This window comes from Triticum urartu, chromosome 6A, assembly GCF_056163025.1.
Source record: "Triticum urartu cultivar PI428250 chromosome 6A, HENAU_Tu73, whole genome shotgun sequence".
Taxonomy (NCBI): domain Eukaryota; kingdom Viridiplantae; phylum Streptophyta; class Magnoliopsida; order Poales; family Poaceae; genus Triticum; species Triticum urartu.
The window spans coordinates 22,148,855-22,169,020 of NC_141878.1; the positions used below are offsets into that span (position 1 = coordinate 22,148,855).

Consider the following 20,166-nt stretch of genomic DNA (forward strand, 5'->3'; position numbering starts at 1 on the left):
CTACTTATGGATTTCATGTTAGGAATACCAAAATCCAATCATGTTTGACCTTCAATTGGAAATTTATAGATGGTTGTTGTATCTTATTGGTTTCAAAAAGTTTTTTTTGCGGAAGGTTTCAAAAATAGATTTAGATCTCTATAAAACTAATAAAGATGTATCGGTCGTAGATTTGTATGCAGAGCTGGATTTTTTTACATAGTACAAACACAAACACATCATTTTGAAATTGACGAGTTACAAGAGGCGCCTCCATAGTCGACGGGACGTTTCCTCTCACTGAATGAATATTATAGGATACCCGAAATAAATCCAGGAAAATGCGAGCACCAATGTCAAGTCTAGGACTTGAACCATGGTGGGCTTGTTCCACCACCAAAAAGCAAACCATCTAAGCAAGGCTAAGTTTGCAAGCTAGATTGTTGTATACCGTTAACAGTTGGATTCACCATAAACGACATTGAGGTGAACGTCTTTCCGGTGTCTTTCATGTTATTCTGCTACTCCTCTTGTGCTTGAAAAGAAAGCGTAAAAGTTTTGTTTGAAGTCAAATGATGCAAAGCTTGACCAGGTTTGTAGGAAAAAAATGAAGAACCACAAATATCAAATTAGGATCATTATATCAGGAATAAATATATTTCCATATTATATTTACTTAGTCTTGTAGTTGTTGATAGTTTTCTTGACAAACTTGGTCAAACTATGCACTTTTTTTAGGGAGCAAACTATGCACTGTTTGACTTGGACAAAATTTATAGGCCTTGTTTACTGAAAAAGGCTTCCGTCCCGCTTTACAAAGAAAGCAATCCACCAAAGTACAATGTCCAACATCAGTGAAAATACAAACGCACCCACACATGCCGCAAGCAAAGTAGCACGCCGCACGCACGCAAAGTAGCACAACACATGGTTCAGTCGAAACCTGGGCGTGGCGGAGTTTAGCAGGCCCAAGAATATCATAATTCGGCAAATGGATGAGAAGAAGGAGGAGGAGGAGAAGAAGAAGCCGACATTTCTCGTTGCCCACGACAGTGATGACGCGGTGATGGCGAGGTTTGTGCCGGAGCATCCGGAGTATGTCTAGACTGAGTGCTAGTTCTTTTGGAAGTGTGGGGCCCAGCGAAAGAAGAAGGCAGTGAAGGAGGACGAGGCCGGCCCCTCGTCGGTGATCCCCATCAAGTCTGACTCCTCGGGCTGGGATGACTCGGAGGATGACCACGAGTGTGAAGACCCAACCAAAGGACGAGTATTGGGAGCAGTTGAACAACGACGATCAGTTGTTTTATGTTTGATGTAGTTCAAGTGGACTTGGAGTATGGGTAGCCTAGTGGACTGAGACTGGAACCACTTAGTAGTAGCACTGGGTGGACGGCCAGCGCTACTGCTACGGAGATACCAGTAGCGCGGGTTCGTGACAAGCACTGCTGCTATATAGTAGGAGCGCTGCCTCTCCACCCCACGCTACTGCTAAGGTTCTACCTATAAGCTTTCTCCTAGTAGTGCAGTGACATCCCGCACTAGCTCTGCACGCTCCTTCACGTCAGCATACTCGACCTGTCAAACAACCGGCTTACCAGGAACCTAAAGCCAGGCAAGCGCATCTTATCTAAAAAAAGAAGGTTAAGCTTTGACTAGGAAACAAAAATGAGACAATGAAAGAATTTATTTGTACATGGAGAGAAAATAAGAGAATGTACAATGGGACCAGGAGGTGCACTTTCTCTTCAGAAGCTGCTTGCCTACGTCCACTTAGCCAAAGGATCCTCCTAACTAGCGAACGATTCTTCAGGATAGGTGACACATGCAAACAATTTGATTGCATTTTTAGTTCTGATGAAGTGGGGAGAGATGATATTTTCTTCAGAAGGCATGCCAGTTCTTCCTGAGAAGGCAATTTTCATTCGAACACTATCATTGTTTGATCCCGTTTTACAACTAAAGCTGCCAGCAAAGATGGTTCGTTTGTCACCCCCTCTCAGGAAACGTTCGTCTGGTACAATTAACAATTACCATAGCCAAATGCATTCATGCACGACGCATGTGAAGCTGGCGCGAGCAAATTAAGCACGGAGGTACCCAAATGCATTCATGCGCGACGGCCCCAATAAAAAGCCGTCGGCATATTAGGTAATTTATGTAGTGGATGTTAGAGATGTATTTGGTAGTTATAGATAGATTAGAAAATAATTCTTCTCATCTTATCTCTAGGAGCCTTTTTGCCCTCCAAGTCTTGTGCCTCTATATATACTCGCATTATGTCAATTATCTCCTCTCTAATCCTCTTACAGTCTTGTGTTAACTTCCTTGTGGAAGCGCATGCACCATGGTCTGACCTCGCTCGGAGAAAGAAAATTCGATTCTCGCGATGCACGACTCGATCAGGAGAGGATGTTCGGAATATTCCCTAAAACCATTACAGTCAACTATACATGGCTTTATTCTTCTGCACCGTTAACACTTGGATTCACCATAAGACGGCAAGCAATTTCAAATTGGTTTATCAACTATACAGAATTGTGTTGTCACTGGAAAAAAAACTTGTATTCAGCATGAACGGGCCGGCCGGATCAGAGCCGAGCATCTTGCCGTGTGTCTTCGACGTAATCTCATACCTACCTCGTAAGGTGATATACACAACTACCTCCGTCTCGGTGAATAAGTCATTCGCATAGTTCTAGGTCGACGATTTAACTATCTAAATATATATTATATGTGACAAAAATATATGTTTAGAAACTACATCCATGTAGAAATCTAGTGATATATTTTTTATGACATATAACACATATTTAATTGCTCAAATCGATGACCTAGAACTACGTGATTGACTAATTCACCTAGACGGACGTAGTACTTCGAACAACCGTTAGGTTATGTTCAGTTAACGGTCCATATCAGTTTAGGTGCACCTTGAAATTATCAGCTGGATACTGTTCGAGTAGATATGGGCAACATCGACATGTGGTTAAATAGTTCTGTAACCATATTTTATATTTTCTTTCGTATCAAACTACCCTTTAAGTTTGTTTGAGACTAGGTTGTTAAAGAAGTTGAGCACAACGTACTTAGTCTAAGACTAGGCTTTCTAAACATTCATTTGATTGGACATTATTGGACCCGGTGTATGTGTGTGCGTTGCTTGATTGGTGCTCTTCGCCGGCGCTATTCGTCACGGTGTGTGCCGGCCGGCGGTATGCACACAGATGACGAGGGCCAGCCGGCCAGGACACTCGGACACTGCTCTAAATAACTCGGGTACGGTGCAGACCATAGGGCGTATGATTTTCTGCCGCACGAAACGGAGCGCCAGCCGATCCATCCATATATATGTGTGTGCGTGTGATCTTCTGTGGATTGGATTTTCCCTACTCAACCATCGCGCTCAGGGTTGGGGCCATGAGGGGACCAACCCAAGCGCATCTCGCCGGCACTGTCGCGCTCTTCCTGCTACTGGCGGCCGCCATGCCCGCGACGACGGTTGCCGTGGTGACCTCGGAGGCCGATGCCCTTCTAGCATGGAAGGCCAGCCTCGTCGACGCGACCGCGCTATCTAACTGGACCCGGGCCACGCCGGTCTGTGGTTGGGTAGGCGTGTTCTGCAACACCAACGGCGGGATCAGGGGGCTAAACCTCCCGGGATTCGGTCTCTCGGGCGAGCTCGACATGCTCGACACCGCAGCGCTTCCGGAGCTTGCCTCTCTTAACCTTTGGAGGAACAACCTTGGAGGCCCAATCCCGGCCAGCATATCGTGGCTGCGCTCCCTCCAAGTACTCGACCTCAGCGGCAACAGGTTCAACGGTTCCATCCCGCCGCAGGTTGGTGACATGCCCAGCCTCGCCGCCCTCTCTCTCTATGAGAACAATCTCATTGGTGAGATCCCGCGCCAGCTCTGCAACCTTCTCTCCATCGGATCGCTGGACATGTCCAACAACCGTCTCACCGGGGAGCTCCCGAACTGCTGGTGCAACCTCCAGTCTCTGTATTACCTGCGCCTGTCGCACAATCGGCTCACCGGGAAGCTCTCGGACTGCTGGTGGAACCTGCAGGCTCTGGTGTTCATGGCCCTGTCCAACAACTACTTCTCAGGTGAAATCCCGACCCCTAAGGCAACCCACAACTGCTCTCTCACGACACTATATCTTGCCAAAAATGCCTTTGCTGGAGCCCTCCCACTCCTAGAGGGTTGCGACAAGCTCGTTATCCTCGACCTCAGCAGCAATATGTTTAACAACACCATTCCGCCGCAGCTTAGTGGCATGCGCAGCCTCACCGACCTCCGGCTCTACAATAACAACCTCGTCGGCAACATCCCGCACCAGCTCTGCAGGCACCTCTCCATCCAGACACTAGACCTGTCAAATAACCAGCTCACCGGGGATCTCCCGGACTGCTGGTGCAACTTCAAGGCTCTGATGTTCATGGACCTATCGAACAACCGTCTCACCGGGAAGCTCCCGGACTGCTGGTGGAACCTGGAGGCTCTGATTTTCATGGATCTATCCAACAACTCCTTCTCAAGTAAAATCCCCGCAGCTGTGGCAAGCCACAACTGCTATCTTAGGTCTCTTTACCTTGCCGGAAATGGCTTCATTGGTGCCTTCCCGCCTGTTCTAGAGGGCTGCAACTCGCTAGACACCTTGGACATGGGGAATAACAAGTTCTTTGGTGTTGTCCCTCCATGGATCGGGACTCACATCCCATTGTTGAGAATCCTTAGCCTCAAATCAAACAATTTCACTGGAGAAATTCCTCTGGAGTTATCACGCCTTTCAGAACTTCAGCTGCTGGACATTTCAAACAATAGCTTGACCGGCTCGATTCCGCTAGCCTTCGGCAGCTTGACCTCCATGAAGCATCCACAAAATCTATCGACTACGGAACTGTCCAACGAGTGGAAATACTATGATAGAATCGACATAATCTGGAAGGGCCATGAGCAGAAATTTGGAAAAGCGATCCAGTTATTAACCGGTATTGATTTGTCGGGCAATTTGTTGTCTCGGTGCATTCCTGAAGAGCTAGCCAACCTTCAGGGCATCCAATTTCTAAATCTGTCGAGAAACCATCTATCATGTAGCATTCCTGAAAACATTGGTAGTTTGACTTTTCTCGAGTCCCTTGATCTATCATCTAATGGACTTACAGGAGCCATTCCGTCGAGCATCTCGAGCATACCGTGGCTCACCACGTTGAATGTCTCGAACAATCTTTTATCGGGCAAGATACCCACCGGGAATCAGCTTCGGACCCTGACTGACCCATCAATTTACTCCAACAATTCTGGGCTCTGTGGATTTCCTCTAAATATTTCATGTACGAATACTTCGCTTGCACCGGATGAGAGAAATGGTGAAGAGGAGGACCACTGGATGTACTATTGTGTGATTGCTGGGATTGTGTCTGGTCTCTGGTTGTGGTTTGGGATGCTCTTTACAGTTAAGTCCTGGAGATGTGGTTTTCTTTCCTTTGTTGATGGCATGCAATGTAAAATTATGAAAAAGCTGTGACATTAGCTGTGTTATCTGCAATGCTGTACCTCTTTCATTTTTGTTGGCGAATGTACAATGTTATACCAATGTAATAGCATCGAATCGTTTGGTAAATTTGGTCGCAATGCATCTCACTCACATTTTTCTTCTCAAATTGATTTGCAATGCATCTCACTCACATTTTTCTTCTCTGGCTCTACTTGACTATTCTATCAATCTCTTCTACGACGTATTCGATTCATCTCACGTTCACCTGAAGGGCTGGCTGTCGTCGTCGGCTCCGTGAACGTCTCCAGCCGCGGCTCCGTCAGGTCCACCTCCTCCTGCTCCGCCGACCGCCAGCTCCGCCCCATCGTCGTCATCATCGTCACTGGCATCCCGACGTTAACCGTGACCTCTCCGGACAAGACGGCGCCCTTGGCGTTGCTGTCGTTCCTTCCGTGCAGGTGATCGCGGCGACGGCCGTCATCGTCACCGTCCTGCCACACCGAGCATTCCCGCGGCCTCTCGGTTTGGAAGCCCGGGGCGAAGGCAACGGCGGCGGCGGGCAGGTGGTGCCGGCGGCGCTTGTCAGCGAGGGGCGCGATGGTGGAGAGGATCTGGACGACCTCAGTCATGGTGAGCCTGGCCTCGGGGTCCCACTGCAGGCACTCCCTGGCCAGGTGGGCCATGATCTGCATCTCCTCGGGCGGGAACGCGCCCTTCAGCGCCGGGTCTGGACCTCAGCGGCAACAGGTTCAACGGCTCCATCCCGCCACAGCTTGGTGACATGCCCAGCCTCGCCGCCCTATCTCTCTACGAGAACAACCTCATTGGTAAGATCCCGCGCCAGCTATGCAACCTTCTCTCCATCCAGTCACTGGACATGTCCAACAACCGACTCATCGGGGAGCTTTCGAACTGTTGGTGCAACCTCCAGTATTTGCGGTACATGAGCCTGTCGGACAATTGGCTCACCGGGCAGCTCCCGGACTGCTGGTGGAACCTCCAGGCTCTGGAGTCTGTGTTACTGTCCAACAACTTCTTCTCAGGTGAAATCCCGGCGGCTAAGGCAAGCCACAACTGCTCTCTCATATCACTATATCTTGCCGAAAATGCCTTTTTCGGAGCCCTCCCACTCCTAGAGCGCTGCGACTCGCTCGCTATCCTCGACCTCAGCAGCAATATGTTTAACAACACCATTCCGCCGCAGCTCAGTGGCATGGGCAGCCTCACCGACCTCCGGCTCTACAATAACAACCTCGTAGGCAACATCCCGCACCAGCTCTGCAGGCACCTCTCCATCCAGATACTGGACCTGTCAAATAACCGGCTCACCGGGGATCTCCCGGACTGCTGGTGCAACTTCCAGGCTATGATGTTCATGGACCTATCAGACAACCGTCTCACCGGCAAGCTCCCGGACTGCTGGTGGAACCTGGAGGCTCTGTTTTTCATGGATCTATCCAACAACTCCTTCTCAAGTAAAATCCCCGCAGTTGTGGCAAGCCACAACTGCTCTCTTAGGTCTCTTTACCTTGCCGGAAATGGCTTCATTGGTGCCTTCCCACCGGTCCTGGAGGGCTGCAACTCGTTGTCCACCCTAGACATGGGGAATAACTAGTTCTTTGGTGTTATCCCTCCATGGATCGGGAGTCACATCCCATTGTTGAGAATCCTTAGCCTGAAATCAAACAATTTCACTGGAGAAATTCCTCTAGAGTTATCACGCCTTTCGCAACTTCAGCTGCTCGACATGGCAAACAATAGCTTGACCGGCTCGATTCCGGTAGCCTTCGGCAGCTTGACCTCCATGATGCATCCACAAAATCTATCGACTAAGAAACCGTCTAACAAGTGGTATTACTATGATAGAATCGACATAATTTGGAAGGGCCAGTACAAGATATTTAGAAAAGATATCCAATTATTAGCCGGTATCGATTTGTCGGGCAATTTGTTGTCTCGGTGCATTCCTGAAGAGCTAACCAACCTTCAGGGCCTCCTATTTCTAAACCTATCAAGAAACCATCTGTCATGTAGCATTCCTAAAAACATTGGTAGTTTGACTTTTCTCGAATCCCTCGATCTATCATCTAATGAACTTACATGAGACATTCCGCCAAGCATCTCGAGCTTGTCGTGGCTCGCCGCGTTGAATGTCTCGAACAATCTTTTGTCGGGCAAGATACCCACCGGGAATCAGCTTCAGACGCTGACTGACCCATCAATTTACTCCAACAATTCTGGGCTCTGTGGATTTCCTCTAAACATTTCGTGTGCCAATACTTCGCTTGCACCGGATCAGAGAAATGGTGAAGAGGAGGACCACTGGATGTACTACTGTGTGATTGCTGGGATTGTGTCTGGTCTTTGGTTGTGGTTTGGGATGCTCTTTACAGTTAAGTCTTGGAGATGTTTTTTTCTTTCCTTTGTTGATGGCATGCAATGTAAAATTAGGAAAAGTTGAGGCATTAGATGTGTTATCTGCAATGTTGTACGTACCTCTTTCTTTCTTTCTTTCTGGCAAATGTTATACCAGTTAATACCATCGAATCCCTTGGTAAATTTGGTCGCAATGCGTCTCACTCCCATTTTTCTTCTCAAATTGAGTTGATTACATTTTTGCCTGTACAAAGATAGATCGATCCCACCATGGCGCCATGCCATGCATGCACGTGGAGGATCGCACGTACAGGCTGACTACTACCACCGTGAGAACTCGGTGACATCTATCATCGGCAGATGGCGTAACGCAATCCTGACTTGGAATCCATTATCAGTCTTAATTCAGCTCCGTTTGTCATTACCTATGTACTTCAAGTGCTGGTAGTGCAGAATGTGTAAGCTGTCAAGTGTAATATTTGTGCTTCAGAATCTGTGTTTTGTACATGTTATGAAAATGTCAAGTGTTCATGTTATGAAACTGTCAAGTGTTCAGCAAATTAAGTATTGGTAGTGCAGAATATGTAAGCTGTCAAGTGCAATGTCTGTACATGTTATTAAATTGACTTCTATGTTTTAGCAGTCAAGTGCAAGATCGTACATATATTGAGCTGTACATGTATGGGTGGGGAACTGATATAGAACCATAGGCTAAAACCATAGTTCCTAGAATGGGTTAGTTTGGTTTTGGGGGATTTGTCATGTGGTTTAGTTTGGGCTGGGTGCCAATGCCAATTACGGGGGGTTAGTTTGGTTCAGTTTCCAAAACGTCATCACGTGAGTTCAGTTCAGGTTTGGTTTGGTTACCCACCCATTCTCAGATTTAACTGGTCTAAAAAACCAATGTTATATATTTAAGAATATTGTTGGATGTTTCTTGGTGGAAAGATTAATGTGGAGTCTATTTTTCAACATAATATTGTGTAGTGTCATTGAATTATATCAAACATATACAGTATATTACTATATTTGACAGCTTTTGTGAGTAAGTTTACTTGATTTGAACCATCTCAAACCACAAGCTAGACATATGAGTCCGAAATTATAAATGTTTATTAATAAAGATAAATCAAAACAAAAAAATTGTAAACAAAAACCCTACCTTGATTATTATAAGAGTTTATAGACAAGAGAACTTACAATGACACATGACGGCAAGCTCTAAAATAATAGCTTTCACAATTCTAAAACTATAGAAAATACAAAATGTGAACTTAATTAATTTCTGTATTTTAAAATATAACTAAAATACGGATGTAGACAGTTTAAAACAAATATGGAAAAAAATATGTCTCCCATGTGAATAGAAATTTGTGTTGAGACAATTACATTACAAACTCGACCAAAAATAGCATGAAATATATCTATAAATGAAATTTAAATACATAGTGAAATTGCATTTTCATGTTTACATTTTGGAAATTAACCAAGCAAAAACAAATTGTATAGAGCCAATATTGCATTAATAATAATTATTTCAAAAGATATGTGATGATTATACTTCTAATGCATGTGACCTTTTTATATTGTTAATGTTTATAATTATTAAATACCGTATAAAGTTGTATTGCATGCTATCCCATGCGATTCGCATGGGTTGACGACTAGTATTAAGCAATTTCTATAGTGGGTGTGAGAGACATATTTGGTAGTTATAAATTACACGGTATCTCTACTCCTAATGAACGAGTTGGTGAATAGTCTCTGCGGTTTATTTTCGCTGGGTTTTTTCGTCTCTCCTCCCACCACCCCCTCCCACACAGGTCCATCGGTTTATTTTTCTCTCCATTCTTTATTACAACCAGAACTTTCCAAACGTATAACAAATCACAGATCTAACTTCCTTAAATTATGCAAATCAATCGATTTCTTTTATTGGTTCAATTTGTCTTAGGAAACAAATAACAGATTTTTAGGAAACAAATAATACATTTTAATCTAACTTTCCTAACTTATTTAAATCAATCGATTTCTCTTATTAGTGAAATTTGTTTTAGTAAACAAATAACAGACACGTCACAACTTTCCTCCCAATAAATAGTTTCTTAACATTTGCAAACTTTCCTAATCAGACACGTCACAAACGGGCAGGTACTGATATCACGTTACCAAACAATAAAACCCATTTGCATAGAAATCAGTTCAAAAATCTTAACTTTCCTAAATTTTTACCTTTCCTTGATAACAACCAATATTTTCTATATTTTCCACCTATTGAAGGAAATCACCCCTCCATCGATATTAGCATTTTTTGGAATGAGATCTCCGGGTTGTGGTTTTTTTTTTGCGATTCTTTCCAATTGTGACCTCCCCTTCCACTCCGGCTCCTTCTCGCATAAACACCTCCACCATAGCCAGGTGACACCACCCTAGACCTTCTGCCTCTCCACACCTTCTCCGCCACCTCCTTCTCGTACTCCATTAACAATCCCTCCGCCACATTTCTCCACGACGGTGTCTAGGGCATGGCGCAGCAGTGTACCAGCGGTAGAGCAGCGCATAGCAGCAGGAAGCAGCACGCAGCAGGTGAGGCAAGCGGCCGACGGTGGAGGGCAGAGATGCGGCCGGCGTGGCTAAGGGGGCGGCCGGTAGAAGATGGCCACGACTGGAGGCGGCGCGAGGCAGGGGCGCGACAGCGGGGCGAGCGAAGGGATAGACGGCAACAGATGGGGCGAGCGCAGCCAGCGAGAGTGTGGCACGCGGCCAGGGTGTGTGTCGCGCGGGGCACAGTGGTGCGGTGGCTGCGGCGAGCGCGACAACAGCGGCGGGCGCGACCGACGCGGTGTAGCACGGGCGTGGGCATGGAGAGGGAGTGGCCCCGCAGGCGCGGAAGAAGAGCGGCAGGCTCGGGCATGGGCGTGCATAGGAGCGGGCATGTGCCACGGGGTCAATCCGAGGAGCTCGGTGGCTACCCCTGCAATGGCCATGGCGGACGGCGGTTCTCGACCACGGCGAAATACCTAATGAGAGCAAACGAGAGGGGAAAGAGGGGAAAGGCAAAAGGAGATCATGGCGGTGTCAATGGCGCCCTAGGAGAAGACATGGGAGCTCGGGGCGGCGCGGATCGAACGACAATGTCGCTGTGGCCCAAGGTTGAGGAAGACGGCAGGGACGTCGATGCGGGGTGCTGGACTTGATCTAAATATATCGGCTAAATAGGCTATGCTGATTGGCACTAAAGTTGAGCTAGCACCGCTTGATTATGTTACATATAATCGCCAAGATCTTGTCAGCGGCGTCATCTCTTTTATGTGCTTTACTGCATCACATATGTGAGAATTTAATGGAAAAAAAGGTTGTCAACGTCACTTAATATGTATGAGAATATTAAATGTAATATTAACATAATTGATATTGAACACTTAAAATTAATGTGACCCCGTTGCAACGCACCGGCGTTCTTCTAGTTAGATAGGAATTCTTCTCATCTTATCTCTAGAAGCCTTCTTGCCCTCCAAGTCTTGTACCTCTATACCTCAAGGCTCAATAATATACGCACCGCATTACGTCAATTATCTCATTTCTAATCCTCTTACAGTCTTGTGTTAACTTCCATGTGGAAGCGCGCGCACCATGGTCTGACCTGGCTCGGAGAAAGAAAATTCGGTTCTCGCGATGCACGACTCGAACAGGAGGGGGTGTTCGGAATATTCCCTAAAACCATTACAGTCAACTATACAGGGCTTTATTCTTCTGTACTGTTAACACTTGGATTCACCATAAGACGGTAAGCAATTTCAAATTGGTTTATCAACTATACAGAATTGTGTTGTCACTAAAAAAAAACTTGGATTCAGCATGAACGGGCCGGCCGGATCGGAGCCGAGCATCTTGCAGGCTGTCTTTGACGTAATTTCATACCTACCTCGTAAGGTGATATACACTACTTCTAACAACCGTTATGTTATGTTCAATTAACAGTCCATATCAGTTTAGGTGCACCTTAAAATCATCAGTTGGATACTGTTTGAGTAGATATGGACAACATCGAAATGTGGTTAAATAGTTCTGTAACCATATTTTATATTTCCTTTCGTATCAAACTACCCTTTAAGTTTGTTTGAGACTAGGTTGTTAAAGAAGTTGAGCACAACGTACTTAGTCTAAGACTAGGCTTTCTAAACATTCATTTGATTGGACATTATTGGACCTGGTGTATGTGTGTGCGTTGCTTGATTGGTGCTCTTCGCCGGCGCTATTCGTCACGGTGTGTACCTGCCGGCGGTATGCACACAGATGACGAGGGCCAGGACACTGCTGTAAATAACTCGGGTACGGTGCACGCCACAGAGCGTATGATTTTCTGCCACACGAAACGGAGCGCCAGCCGATCCATCCATATATATGTGTGTGCGTGATTTTCTGCGGATTGGATTTTCCATACTGAACCATCACGCTTAGGGTCGGGGACATGAGGAGACCAACCCAAGCGCATCTCGCCGGCACTGCCGTGCTCTTCCTACTAGCGGCCGCCATCTCCGCGACAACGGTTGCCGTGGTGAACTCGGAGGCCGATGCCCTTCTAGCATGGAAGGCCAGCCTTGATAACGCAACCGCGCTATCTAACTGGACCCGGGCCACGCCGGTCTGTGATTGGGCAGGTGTGTTCTGCAACATCAATGGCGTGATCAAGGAGCTAAATCTCCCCGGACTCGGTCTATCGGGCGGGCTCGATATGCTCGACACCATGGCGTTCTTGGCGCTTGCCTCTATGGATCTCAGCGGCAACGACCTTGGCGGCGCCATACCGGCCAGCATCTCGCGTCTGCGCTCCCTCGAATCACTCGACCTCAGCAATAACGGCTTCAATGGCTCCATCCCGCCGCAATTTGGTGACATGCCAAGCCTCGGCGACCTCAATCTCAATAGAAACAAGCTCGTCGGCAACATCCCGCGCCAGCTCTGCAGGCTCATCTCCATACGGATACTGCGAATCTCTTACAACCAGCTCAGCGGAGAGCTTCCCAACTGCTGGTGCAACCTCCGGTCTCTGGAGGTCATGCACCTGTCAAGCAACAGGCTCATCGGGAAGCTTCCGCATTGCTGGTGGAACCTGGAGGCTCTGCAGCAAATGCACCTGGCCGATAACTCCTTCTCAGGTGAATTCCCGGCAGCTACCGTAAGCCACAACTGCTCTCTCATCACATTAGATCTCGCCGGAAATGCTTTTGTTGGAGCTTTCCCACTCTTGGATGGTTGCCACTCGCTGGTCACCCTCGACATCAGCAGCAATAGGTTCAGCGGCTCCATTCGTCCGCAGCTCGGTGACATGCTCGGTCTCTTCATCGTCCGGCTCTACAATAACAACCTCGTTGGTAACGTCCCACACCAGCTCTGCAGGCTCCTCCTCATTGGCAATCTAGATTTGTCCGACAATCTGCTTGCCGGGGAGCTCCCGGACTGCTGGTGCAACCTCAAATATCTGGCGTTCATGGATCTATCTAATAACCGGCTCACGGGGAAGCTCCCGAACTGCTGGTGCAACCTGAAGGCTCTGCGTTTCATGGATCTATCCAACAACTCCTTCTCAGGTAAAATTCCCGCGGCTGTGGCAAGCTACAACTGCTCTCTTACGTCACTTTATCTCGCCGGAAATGGCTTTGTTGGTGCTTTCCCGCCGGTCCTAGAGGGTTGCAACTCCCTGACCACTCTGGATCTAGGGAATAACATGTTCTTTGGTGTTATCCCTCCATGGATTGGGAGTCAGGTTCCAATGCTTAGAATCCTTAGTCTCAGATCAAACAACTTCGCTGGAGAAATTCCTTCAGGTTTATCACAGCTTTCACAACTTCAGTTGCTCGACATGTCCAACAATAGCTTGACTGGCTCAATTCCTATAGGCTTCGGCAACTTGACCTCCATGAGGCACCCAAAAAATGTTTCAGCAATAGATAAATTGTTGTGGGGTAAATATAATGACAGACTTGGTATAATCTGGAAGGGTCGGGATCAGACTTTCAGAGGCACAATCCGATTATTAGCCGGTATTGATTTATCAGACAATTTTCTATCACAATGCATCCCCGAAGAGTTAACCAATCTTCAGGGCCTTCGGTTCCTAAACCTTTCAAGAAACCATATGTCGTGCCGCATTCCCCAGGACATTGGTAGCCTCTCTTTTCTTGAGATCCTTGATCTATCATCTAATCAACTTTTTGGAAACATTCCTCAAAGCATCACACAATTATCAGGGCTCAACACGTTAAATGTCTCGAACAATCTTTTGTCGGGCAAGATACCCACCGGGAATCAGATTCAGACGCTGACTGACCCATCAATTTACTCCAACAATTCTGGGCTTTGTGGATTTCCTCTAAACATTTCGTGTGCCACTACTTCGCTTGCACCGGATGAGAGAAATGGTGAAGAGGAGGACCACTGGATGTACTACTGTGTGATTGCTGGGATTGTGTCTGGTCTCTGGTTGTGGTTTGGGATACTCTTTACAATTAAGTCATGGAGATGTGGTTTTCTTTCCTTTGTTGATGGCATGCAATGTAAAATTATGAAAAAGTTGTGACATTAGCGGTGTTATCTGCAATGCTGTATCTCTTTCATTTTTGTTGGCGAATGTACAATGTTATACCAATGTAATAGCATCGAATCGTTTGGTAAATTTGGTCGCAATGCATGTCACTCACATTTTTCTTCTCAAATTGATTTGATTACGTTCTTGCCTGTACAATGCATCTCACTCACATTTTTCTTCTCTGGCTCTACTTGACTATTCTATCAATCTATTCTACGACGTATTCGATTCATCTCACGTTCACCTGAAGGGGCTGGCTGTCGTCGTCGGCTCCGTGAACGTCTCCAGCTGCGGCTCCGTCAGGTCCACCTCCTCCTGCTCCGCCGACCGCCAGCTCCGCCCCATCGTCGTCATCATCGTCACTGGCATCCCGACGTTAACCGTGACCTCTCCGGACAAGACGGCGCCCTTGGCATTGCTGTCGTTCCCTCCGTGCAGGTGATCGCGGCGATGGCCGTAGTCGTCGTCGTCCTGCCACACTGAGCATTCCCGCGGCCTCTCGGGGTGGAAGCCCGGGGCGAAGGCGCCGGCGGCGGCGGGCAGGTGGTGGCGACGGCGCTTGTCGGCGAGGGGCGCGATGGTGGAGAGGATCTGGACGTGGGCCTGGCCTCGGGGTCCCACTGCAGGCACTCCCTGGCCAGGTGGGCCATGATCTGCATCTCCTCGCGCGGGAACGCGCCCTTCAGCGCCGGGTCCGGCAGCTCCGCGACCACCAGCCTACTGTCCCGCAGCCGCGACGTCGCCCACATCACCAAGCTCTCGTCCGTGCCCGCGCCGCCGGCGCCGGCGCCGCCCCTCTTGTGCACCGGTTGCCGGCCCGTGGTGAGCTCCAGCACCACCACGCCGAAGCTGAACACGTCCGACTTGAGCGACGCCTTGCCGACGATGGCGTACTCGGGGGCGAAGTACCCGAAGGTGCCCAGCATGCGCGCCGGCGAGCTGGAGCAGCTCGCCACGCCGTCGTTCATCAGGCACTTGGCCATGCCCAGGTCCGTGATCCTGGCCCTGAACCGGTCGTCGAGCAGGATGTTGGTGGACTTGATGTCCCGGTGGAGGATGCGCGGCGCCGCCGCCTCGTGGAGGTACTCGAGGCCCCTCGCCGCGCCCAGCGCCACGCCGACGCGCGTCGCCCAGTCCATGGGCTTCCTGTTGAGGTCGTCCAGGCACTCCCGCAGGTTGCCGTTGGTCATGCACTCGAACACCAGCAGCCGCTCCAGCTGCCGCCCCTGCCGCTCCGAGCAGTGCCCCAGCAATGGCGCCACGTGGCAGTGGTTCAGCCTCGACAGCAGCTCGATCTGTTCGTTCATGGAGGTAGAAGATGCAGATGCCAATCAATGGTGATGGATCATGGATGTTCTCTTTTTCAGACTTCAGACTTTTTTGAAAAAAGTTCATAGTTCAGACTTATTAACAGAGAAGCAATTCAGAGAAATGATAAAAGATGTTCTCCTTGCCTTTGATGACACTGAGCCCTGGTTTGTGTTTCAGTTGGGCCAGAGGAGAAGATCGGTGGCTAACGAGGTTTGACCTGCTGCTCCAGCTCACGTACTTGTCGAAAGAGTGCATCCGGGAACGCGGAGAGAGCGCGCCCTTGCGGCGAAAGTAGCACGCCATGGTGCACTCTTTGGCTCTCGCATGTATATAGTCCTATATGGGGATTTTGTTTAAAATAATTAAGCAAAAAGTCAAAATAGTTTAAAAATATTTTTAGATTAAACTTGACTTACTTGCGCACTAGTATATAAATTTTCACAAAAAAGAAACCAACGTTGACTTCACAGCGAAAAAGACAAAATTTATTTGCTATTATAAGTCACTATTCATGCTATTTTGACCGAAAATTTGTCTTTTCTAAAAGAAGTCAAAAAGGAATTTTTTTTGAAACTTTTCTCAGTAGTACAATGGAAGGTCAAGTTTATTTTAAAAATATTTTCAAAAAATTTTGACCTTTTTTTGAATTGCTAATTTCTTTTTCTATATAAGGTACATATGTTCCCGGGAACCAAACGTTCCCCTCCCATTGCAATGGCTGTCTTGCTAGAGAAATGCTTCCTCCCTTGTTCAGAGTTTCCTGCAGTGTTAACATTTAGTATCTGAAGCATATATGAAGGATATATCTGAATCAGTAGAGAAGAATGGCATATACCGGATGTGCAGTTATGAAGTGAAGCAACTCCCGCTGTGCACCACAGCATGTTCTTCTTTCTGGAGGGCCTTGTCGCGAGTAAATAATACTATAAAACCACTATTTTACAGGATAGGGCTGCAAAAATCTACCGATTTTTATTTTTTCTCAAAAAACTACCAAACATGCGGTTGGCTGTTTCAAAAACCCTCAAATGAATGTCGTTTAAAAATTAAACCTGTTTATGATAGGTCGGGCCCGCATGTAAACAATCTGTCTATTTGACCGTTAACTAACATATGAGGCCCGCCTGGCAGTGTCTCTCCCCATTTTCTTCTCCTCTCTCTCCCTACGCCAAAGCACACCAGAGACCATGGTCGCCGGCCACATGCCGGCCCACGCCACCGAGCGAAGCCATGTTCGTCGCCTCCTTTCGCACTGAGGCCGGCCATGCCGCCACCACCACCAAGCAGAGCCGCTAGAACGAGAACATCGACCCTGCCTCCGCGTCGAGGCCGGCCACGCCGCCACCACCTTCAGCTGGTTCCATTGGACGGAGCTGGTCGAGCTGCTCCACCCACCTCGAGCCAGTGCGAGGAAGAGGGAAGGGAGAGAGGCCGCGTGACGGGGAGCTCACGGCGGTTGCCGGCGCGGCTCGCCGGCTAGAGGAGGCGGTGGCCGGCAAGGAGCTCCGCCTGGACCCTCGCCCGCCTAGAGAAGCCCGGCCTACGCGCCCTTCCCCCTGGCCTGTGACCTGGCCTGCGACCTCGCTGAGCCGTTCCTTCCTTGACCCACGAACTGTCCGCCGGCAAGAGCTCCACACGACAGCTGATTGCCGGCGAGCATGGCTGCGGGCGCCCGCTCCTCTCGATCTGGAGCACAGCCACGGGAAGGATCCGATTGCCTTTTTAATTTGTTTGCAGGGACCTGATTGATTTTCTAAAATATTTACAGGGGCTGATTACTTTTTTAAAATTATTAGATTATGATGAAGAAACACAGACATGTGGTACCCACGTGTCAGTTAACGATCAAACAAACGGTCAAACAAACAGTTGGTTTAGGTGTGGGTCCGACCTGTCATAAATATGTTTGATTTTTAAACAACGGTCATTTGGGGTTTTTTGCAACAGCCTACCGCCTGTTAGGTAGTTTTTTGAGAAAAATTAAAAACCAATAGTTTTTTGAAAGCCTAGTCTATAAAGTAGTAGTTTTATGCTATTTACTTTCTTGTTGGAGCAGCACGAGCAGTTCCATGACCCTGCAGGGCCACTGTTTTCCTCTACCACGACCCATAAGAATAAGTATTGAATTTCTCGTACCTTTAGGCAGTGGCATGAGGAAGAGCAACTGGATGACAGGTTGCTATTGGAGTTAGCTTCCCCAAATCGATGACAGCGCATACGTTGTTAGAATAAAACGCTATTGTAAGATCATAGATGACACATCAAGGTACTATATTTGTTGACGAGGTTCATCAATATGGCTACATCCCTGAGGCAATGACTATGGGCGCTCCTCCCCAAGATACCGTAACATCGGCCGCCCGGGCGCCAGCACAATTCGCCGGCTCCCCTGCATACCTAGTGCTATCAAGTTGTCATGGGTTATAACGTGCGGTTTGTGCTGCCCCTCGATATATAAGAAATCTAGGATATAACGTGTCCGACTCCTACACGATTCGTACTTATTCACATCAATTACAACTCCAAGTCCACGTAACTCCTTGCGTACATAATATTCGACACAAAGACAACATATGCACGTCCAGCTTGTCGGTCCATTCCCCCCTCCGGTAGTTGTTGGGGAACATACCATGCAATTTCAAAAAAAATCGTACGCTCAAGCAATATCTATCTAGGAGATGCATAGCAACGAGAGGGGGAGAGTGTGTCCACGTACCCTCGTAGACCGAAAGCGGAAGCATTTGAGAACACAGTTGATGTAGTCGAACTTCCTCTCGTTCCGACCAATCAAGCTCGGCACCTCTGAGTTCTGCACACGTTCAGCTCAATTACGTCCCTCGAACTCTTGATCCACCAAAGTGTCGAGGGAGTAGATGAGTTCCGTTAGCACGACGGTGTGATGACGGTGATGGTGAAGTGATCCACGCAGGGCTTCGCCTAAGCACTACGAGAATATGACCGGAGGCGTAAACCGTGAAGGGGGCACCACACACGACTAACAATTGTTGGTGTGTGTTCTAGCGGTGCCCCCCTTCATATACAGAGGTTGGAGAGGAGGAGGAGAGGCAGCCAAGGGGGCGCCCTCCCAATTCGGCCTCCCCCCTTTCCTATTCCTATTCGGAGTAGGAAGGGAAGAGGGGGAAGGGGGAATCCTATTCCTTTTTCCTTTCCTCCTTCCCCTTTTCTTCTCCAATTTGGCCAGCCCATATAGCGGGGGGGGCACCAGCCCCTTTGTGGCTGGTGTGTTTCCCCTCTTGGCCCATAAGGCCCATATCTTTTGCCGGGGCTGACCGGAACCCCTTACTTGGCACTTTATTGAAACAAAACCTATAAAACATGATTACTACAGTAGCTTAATCATGTAAACACACAAAAACAGTAAGGGTAAATATTGGGTTGTCTCCCAACAAGCGATTTTCTTTAATGCCTTTTAGCTAGGCATGATGATTTCAATGATGCTCACATAAAAGATAAGAATTGAAACATAAAGAGAGCATCATGAAGAATATGACTAGCACATCTAAATCTAACCCACTTCCCATGCCTAGGGATTTTTTGAGCACATAATTTATAGGAACAAGAATCAACTAGCATAGGAAAGCAAAACAAGTATAACTTCAAAAATTTAAGCACATAGGGAGGAAACTTGATATTATTGCAACTTCTACAAGCATATATTCCTCCCTCATAATAATTTTCAGCAGAATCATGAATGAATTCAACAATATAACCATCACATAAAGCATTCTTTTCATGATCTACAAGCATAGAGATTTTTCTACTCTCTACATAAGCAAAATTCTTCTCATTTGGAATAGCGGGATCACTAGTTCCTAAAGTTGACACTCTTCCAAACCTGCTTTAGATGATAGTATTATTTATACTCTAAAAGATATAGGTGAAGTTCATGGAGCATTCTATAATTAATATAAAATAACCGATATCCAAGCTCAAAATATATAAGTGAAGCACATGAAGCATTCTATAAAACCATACTCAAAATATTTAAGTGAAGCGCAAAGAGCATTCTATAAGGTCATACTCAAAAGATATAAGTGAAGCACATGGATCATTCTATAAATCGATGAAGATATATCTCATACTAGCATGGTTCTTAAAGAGAAAGAAAAACACAAAGGACACAAATCATGTGAACAAAACAAAAAAACGAGGTATACCGATATTTGTTGAAGAAGAAAGATGGGATGCCAACCGGGGCATCCCCAAGCTTAGATGCTTGATTATCCTTTGAAATATTTACTTGGGGTGCCTTGGGCATCCCCAAGCTTCAACTCTTGCCCCTCTTTATTCTTCTCACATCGGTAACTCCTCGTTCTTCGAACACTTCATCCACAAAAACTTAACAAAAAGTTTGTGAGATCCGTTAGTGTAATAAAGCAAACTACCACTTT

The 20,166-nt window shown here is 47.3% G+C and overlaps 3 protein-coding genes and 1 pseudogene across 3 annotated transcripts; 3 read left to right on the forward strand and 1 right to left on the reverse strand.

The window, feature by feature from the left end:
* The first annotated feature begins 3,396 nt into the window (after positions 1–3,396).
* On the forward strand, positions 3,397–5,508 carry LOC147963402 (uncharacterized). The gene has a single exon (XM_087528671.1). It carries the CDS (start codon positions 3,397–3,399, stop codon positions 5,506–5,508), a length of 2,112 nt encoding a protein of 703 aa, XP_087384797.1.
* Positions 5,509–5,690: 182 nt separating this feature from the next.
* LOC147963403 (receptor-like serine/threonine-protein kinase NCRK) lies at positions 5,691–15,765 on the reverse strand. Its single transcript, XM_087527143.1, has 2 exons — positions 15,121–15,765; positions 5,691–6,191 (listed from the first exon to the last, which is right to left on the reverse strand). The coding sequence occupies exons 1-2, from the start codon at positions 15,748–15,750 to the stop codon at positions 5,703–5,705; spliced, it is 1,119 nt and encodes a 372-aa protein (XP_087383269.1). The 5' UTR covers positions 15,751–15,765; the 3' UTR covers positions 5,691–5,702.
* Positions 6,203–7,939, forward strand: LOC147963404 (uncharacterized; annotated as a pseudogene).
* On the forward strand, positions 12,326–14,434 carry LOC147963405 (uncharacterized). The gene has a single exon (XM_087527142.1). The coding sequence runs from the start codon at positions 12,326–12,328 to the stop codon at positions 14,432–14,434; it is 2,109 nt and encodes a 702-aa protein (XP_087383268.1).
* Positions 15,766–20,166: the final 4,401 nt, after the last annotated feature.